General features: G+C 39.2%; 1 protein-coding gene across 1 annotated transcript in view; it reads left to right on the forward strand.

Moving 5' to 3' along the window:
• Positions 1 to 7,001, forward strand: part of UBA6 (ubiquitin-like modifier activating enzyme 6) — a 120,003-nt gene that overhangs the window by 92,829 nt on the left and 20,173 nt on the right. The window contains 1 exon segment of the mRNA XM_006902726.1: positions 6,092 to 6,209. Within this exon segment, the coding sequence (XP_006902788.1) occupies positions 6,092 to 6,209 (118 nt within the window).

Genomic DNA, 7,001 nt, shown 5'->3' on the forward strand with positions numbered 1-7,001 from the left:
TATGGAGATAGGATGCATCCCTGGCGTACGCCCTTCCCAATTTTGAACTATGCAGTGTTCCCTTGCTCTGTTCTGACAACTGCCTCCTGGTCCAAGTATTCTTAGTATTTTTAAAATGTTTGTAATGAAAATTTTAATTAAGTGTATTTATTCTAATAAAAATAGTTCTATATTAATAATAATGTAGCTAGTTTCTTCTGATGACATTAACTTTACTGTCCCTAAAATGAGATTGTCCTTAAAATGAAGAATCGGACAAGGATTAGCACTATTGTACATAGGATCACTCTTTGCAAGTTAAAGTTGACTCATTGTTATATAATAGCAACACAGCATCATTGTAGAATGTAATAAGTAATTTCTTCAGCGTAGATTAGTTATATGCTGCCCTGTACATGGTAGCTTTTCCATATAAATAAAGGCAGATACACTCTTTAGAAAAGAGTACAGGTCTCTATCAGCAAGTCAGTTGGTATTTAAAGGATGCCTATGTAGTGGTAATTCATAGGGTCACTCTAAGTAGTACTCAGCAGCACCTAAAAACAGCAATATATACTGGTAAGGAATTGCCCTATCAGCTTTGGGTCTGAATCCACCAGCTGCTCCACAAGAGAAAAATGAGCAGTCTCCTCCCATATGATTTATAGCCTCTGAAAACCTGCTGGAGGGTCTGCTATCAGTCACTTCAAACTTAGTGGTATTTGTAAATAAGCAAGGGACACATGTGGACAGTCATATATAACCTTTACCAACTCTACAAGGTGAACTGTCCCCATGAACCATGTCAACACAGAACCAATTCCTATGAGACATGTTCCCCACTCTCCCACACGTTCTATTCATCTTAAGCCAATCTCACTGCTTTATTGGGTCCAAAATCCTGGGTTGATAGCTCAGAGACCACTGAGAACCGTATTTGGGAAGTCCAAAGGCATTTCAGGGTAATAGAGTCAGTCAGTCAGGACAGCTTCTGAAATGTGATCACAGGCGCCTCAGCTTTGAGCCTCATGGCTCTAGGCCAGTATTATAAAGCTGTCAGACCTACCAATTATAGCTTTCCCCTCCCTTCTTACCCCAGTTGTCCAACAATCTTGGGCAAAACCTCCTAGTTCTGGCTCCTTGGGTTAACAGTCTCGAGGTCCACTCCATCTCCTATCAGGTGTCTGGTTCTCTGCTGCAACTGCTTGGCCCTGGTCTTACTGGCACAAGAATCTCTGGCCCCAAAAGACCGTGCTTTCTTTTGCTGCTGCTTTGCTAATGGTGAGCTTCTCCAATTCTGCTTCTGGATCCTTTTTTATCCCCTTGTGGATGGGTGAGACTAGCCAGTCGCCTTGTGAATAAGCTCACACTCTACTCACACAGTCCCCCTCATCTAACATGGCAATCAGTCAGTGGCTAGAGTACATTAAATCCTGAATACCTCAGTATTCAACAACAACAGCATATGATACATATGAATTTGTTAGATACACAGTACCACTCAGAGCTATACGATGTAGGCTAACATAGATTTATTAGAAGTAGAAATTATTAATACTAACTTTATTAAATATTGACACAGAAGAATTTCATTGAACAACATGAGAGCAACAACCTGTGACGATGAAGAATTTCAAGCTTCTCTGAAGGAATTGGCAAAAAAGAAGGCCCAGGAATTGATAGCATACCAGTTGACATATTTCAGCAAATAGACGCTGCCCTTGACGCGTTCACTAAGGTATGCCAAGAAATCTGGAAGACAGCCAACTGACCAGAAGAGATTGATATTTGTTCCCATTCCAGAGAAAGGCAACCTGAATGCAGAAATTATTGAACAGTATCGTTAATATCACATGCAAGCAGGATTCTACTGAAAATTATCTAAAAATGACTGGAATAGCACATAGAAAGAGAACTGCCAGACTAGGGATATTATTATTATACCTAATGTTAGATTATATTATTATACCTAATGTTAGATGAATCTTGACTAAAAGCAGAGTACCAGAGGAATGTCTGCCTGTGTTTCATTGACTGCAAAGACATTTTGCTGTGTGGATCACAATAACCTTTGAATAACTCTGAGAAGAATGGCAATTGTGCTTATCTGAAATCTCTACTTGGACCAGGAGACAGTTATCAGGACAGAGCAAGTAACACTGCATGGTTCAAAATTAAATATGTACACCAGGGATGCATCCTATCTCCATATCTTTTCAATCTATATGCAGAACAGATCATATAGGAGGCCAACCTCTGTGAGAAGGAATGTGGCGTCAAGATTGGAGGAAGACTTATCAACAACCTGCATTATGCAGATGACAGGCACAGGCACAACCTTTCTTGCCAAAACTAAGGATGGCCTGAGGCATTAGCTACAGAAGGTCAAGGACTGCAGCCTTAAATATGGATTGAAGCTCAACATCAAGAAAAGAAAGACTCTCACTACTGGGCTAGTTAGTAACATCATGAAGACAGTGAAGAGATTGAGATGTTTACAGCTTCAGTTTGCTTGACACCACAATCAACACTCTTGGTTCCAGCAGCCAGGAAATCCAAAGACGAATTGCATTGGGAAAGTCCGCTGTCAGGGACTTCTCCAGAGTACTGAAGAGCAAGTGTCAGTCTAGAGACTAAGGTGTGCCTAATCCAGGCCACAGTCTTCATAATTACTTGCAATGCATCAGAAAACTGGACTATGACTAAGGATGATAGAATTGATGCGTTTGAGTGCTTGAGAATAGTATTGAATATACCATGAACTGCTCAGAGAACAATTCCAGCACTTTGCACATTCCATAATAATATTTTGCTTTGTGCTCCCAAGCTGCCCTTTGAAACCGTGTGTTCACCTCTTTTTCTCTGACATATTTTCCTTAAGATTTGGCTTCTTGATGCTCCAGTGCAATTTTTAGAATCTCTTCTGACATCCATTTAGATTTTTTTTTTTCTTTCTCCTGTTTTTGTAATGACCTTTTGCTTTCTTCATGGATGATACCATCCCACAAACTCATCTGGTCTTTGATCTTTGGTGTTCAATACCTCAAATCTGTTTTTAAGTTGATCATGGGATTCAGATGGAATTGATTCAAAATCATATTTTGGATCCTATGGACTTACTTTCATTTTCTTCAGCCTCAGTTTGAACTTGCATGTAATTGATGATCTGACCCACAGTCTGCTCCTGGCCTAGTTTTTCCTGCCAATATTGAGCTTCTCCAATGATTTCTTCAACACATGTAATCAGTCTGATTCCTATGTAGTCCATCAAATGAGATGCATGTGTAAATTCGTCTTTTATGTCTTTTAGAAAAGGTATTTGCAATGAAATTCTTTTAAATAAGAATTCTTTCTATTTCCATGTACTGCATGGTATCTGCATTCAGCAGTTATTTCTGCTGAGATGTTCAAAGGACAGTGCAAGAGAAATTCAGTATCTGGAATCGTTGGTTTTCTTGGCATTGTGCAAGATAAACCTGGTATTTCTACTGATACAGTTCATACAGTTTTTAAAAACTATTCAGTGTGCTGACAAAACCTTTATTTGGAAAAAAAAAAAAAGAATTCCTTCTATTTCCATCTTCATTTCTGTCACCAAGCCCATATTTTCCAAGTACTGTTTCTTCTTCACTGTTTCTTACTTTTGCATTCCAATCACCAATTATCATTAACACATCCTGATTATATGTTCAGTCAATTTCAGACTGCAAAATTTGGTAAAGAGTCTCAATTTCTTCTTCTTTGGCTTTAGATATAGGAACATATATTTGAATAATTGTCACGTTAACAGATCTTCTTGTATGCATATGGATATTACTCACGACATTTTATGGTATAGAATTACCTCTTCAGTCTGTATACTGAGCAAATTTTCAGAAAAGCTGGACTCCAAGGAGGAGTGTGGCCTCAGGATTAGAGGGAGACTCATCAATAACCTCTGTTGTGCAGATAACACAACCTTGCTTGCTGAAAGTAAGGAGGACTTGAAGCACTTGTTACAAAAGTTCTAGAAATGCTGGCTTTGGTATGGATTGCATCTCAGTGTCAGGAAAACAAAGATTCTTACCACTAGAACAATAGACAGTGTCATGATGGATGGAGAGGAGATTGAAACTGTCAACAGCTTCATCTTGTTGAATCCACAATTAACATCCTTGGTACCAGCAGTCAGGAAATGAGACACATGGCACTGGGGGAAATCTTCAGTAAGGCATCTTTCCAAATTATTGAGGAGTAATGATGTCAGTTTGAAGACAAAGGTGTGTCTGATTCAGGCCATAGTCTTTCCAGTTACTAGCTATGCATCTTAGAGCTGGACAGTGAGTAAGGATGACAGTAAAGAGTTGACACCTTTCAGCTATAGTGTTGGAGAAGAGCACTGAACATCACATGGATGGCCAAGAGAATGAACAGATATGTCTTAGAAAGGATTCAACCAGAATGCCCTTTGGAGACAAGAATGATGAGGTTTCACCTCACCTAGTTTGGGCTTGCTATTCTTTCAAGATGACATGATGTTAGGAAGGGTGGAGCATCTGTGAAGGAGAGGAAGATCCTTGGCCAAGTGGATTGATGCTGTGACTGCTTCAATGGGCTCTTGTGTGTCAGGAAGAGTGAGGATGTCACAAGATAGAACAGGGTTCAGATGTTTTGTTTATTGGGTCGCTATGAGTCATGCTCAATTCGACGGCACCTAACAATAAGCTTAGAGTACAAATAAGTTTGTTCTGGAGAGGGTGAAACCAGGCTGCTCCTTGGAGACAAGGATTCTGAAGCTCTGTCTGACATACTTTGGGCATGTTAACAAGGAGGGACCAGTCCTTGGAGAGAGACATCATGTTTAGGAAGGTAGAGGGACAGCGCAAGAGAGGAAGACCCTTGAGATGGATCAACTCTGACTGTGGTAATGTGGGTAGGTGTGTCAGAGACAATAAAATTGGTTCAGGATAGAGCAAGGTTCAGAGCTGCTGTAGAGAGGATCACTAAGTCTCGGGCTAGTTTACGGCACATAACAGCACAGTAGAATTTTTTTGTTTGCTGTTGTTGAGTCAGAATCAACCCATATCTAACCCTTTGGTGAGTTTTCAGGAGTAATTAATCACCCAGGAGATGACTGCCCGTTGTTCTCCTGCACAACAGCTGATGGAATCGAACTTTTTGCTTTTGGGATTGCAGTGCAGCTTCTTACCACTAAGCCACCAGAGGCGTCTACAAAACTTTAGTGGATCTCTAATGTGTAGAGAGCACTTGTGGTTTAGTGGTAAGGAATTATGTTGCCTATGCAAAGGTATATGGGAGAATTTCCTGGGAGAAAGATGGGCATTCACCTTCTGGGCGATTTGTTGTCTGTGAAGACCTACTGTAGAGTCAGCTATAGGTCCATTCTGATTTGATGCTGTACAACAACAACCATGATGTGTAATCTTTGGACTGTAAGCTAAATGGTTGGCTGTTCCAATCCCATCAGTTGCACCAGAGAAGAAAGATGCCCTAGTCTCTCCCAGTAAATATTTGCAGCCTCAGAAACCTGATGGAGGCAAGTTGCTTTGAGTTGGAACCAACTTGAGATCAACATATCTGGTTTATTAGTTTAAGAGGGGTTTTTTCCCCCAGTGTAGTTACAGCTTTTATAGAATATTTAGTAACTCTTTTTTTATAGCAGGTTTGGTTGGAGTTCTTTTGCTTTTTTTAGTGAAAAAGACAGGTAAAGTAAAGATCTCTGTCATAGAATTTACATGCCAATGCAAGGAAATAGGTACTAATCATATATCTGTCTAAACTCATTGCCATGTAGTTGGTTCCAGTTCATAATGACCTTCCACTGGGTTTCCAAGGCTGTAAATCTTAATGGGAAATAACTCATCTGTTTTCGTCAAAGCCATTTGGGGATTTGAGCTACTTAGAGTCACAGCTTTTTGGTTAGAGATACTACATGCTATGGGCTATACCATCTGAGCTTCTAAACAAGATATGAACTACCACTGCCATTAATACTCTGGTTAAAAAGAAATGGAGTATAAGGTAACTTTTTCTTTAGGTGATTATTTTTATAAGACAATAAGAGGTAAATATTAAGTGCAGAATGTGATAATATATAAACTTATATTTAAAGGTTGTGCAAACAGATGAAACTGCACGGAAACCAGATCATGTTCCTATTAGTAGTGAAGATGAGAGGAATGCTGTTTTCCAACTAGAAAAGGCTATTTCATCTAATGAAGCTTCCAAAAGTAAGTGGGAAAGTCTTTATTAAAAGGTTTTGACCTGGGTAGCTTTTTTTTTTTTTTTTAAAAAAAAAAAAAAAAAAAACACCTGTACCAAAATCTACTGTACTTAGATAACAGAATGTAACAATGATTGATTTCATGATCACATGAAAGTCACTGTTCATCTTTCATTTTCCCTGGCTTCTCCCACTACTAACCCTGGTTATATAGTAGTTAAGTGCTTGCCTGCTAACCAAACAGTCAATAATTGGAATCCACCAGCAGCTCTGAAGCAGAAAAACTATGGTAGTCTGTTTCTGTAAAGATTCAAGACCCTGTAAGTAACTTCTGCTCTGTCCTGTGGGTTTGCTGTGAGTCAGAATCCACTTGAGAGTAATGCATTTGCTTTGGTTGCTATCCATAATGCTCAAGGGAAGGTTGAAACCTAATTTTCAAAGCTACATTTTTTTTTTTATTGTTGATCCGATGGTTTTAGTTATGAATTGTAATTTGTGGTTTTGTTTAACTGTTGGCTATCAAATGAGAAAAAAACCCAAAACAAGTCAAAACTCAAAACGCATAGCCCTCAGGACAGAGCCAGTGGATTTTTCACAGGCTATAATTCACACAAGAGATTATCCATCTTTCTTCCAAGGAGCTGCTGGTAGATTTGAACTGCCAGGGAAGTATAGTCTTTGTGTTAGGACAGCCTCTATAGATTACACCATCAGAGCTCTTCTAGGAAAAGGTGAATAAGTATACATCTTATCCAACCAAGAAAAGCCCTGGACCAGATGGTTTTACAAGTGAATTTTA

The sequence above is a fragment of the Elephantulus edwardii genome, unplaced genomic scaffold, assembly GCF_000299155.1.
Source record: "Elephantulus edwardii isolate Elephantulus edwardi_28Jun2011 unplaced genomic scaffold, EleEdw1.0 scaffold00442, whole genome shotgun sequence".
In the NCBI taxonomy this organism is placed as follows: Eukaryota; Metazoa; Chordata; class Mammalia; order Macroscelidea; family Macroscelididae; genus Elephantulus; species Elephantulus edwardii.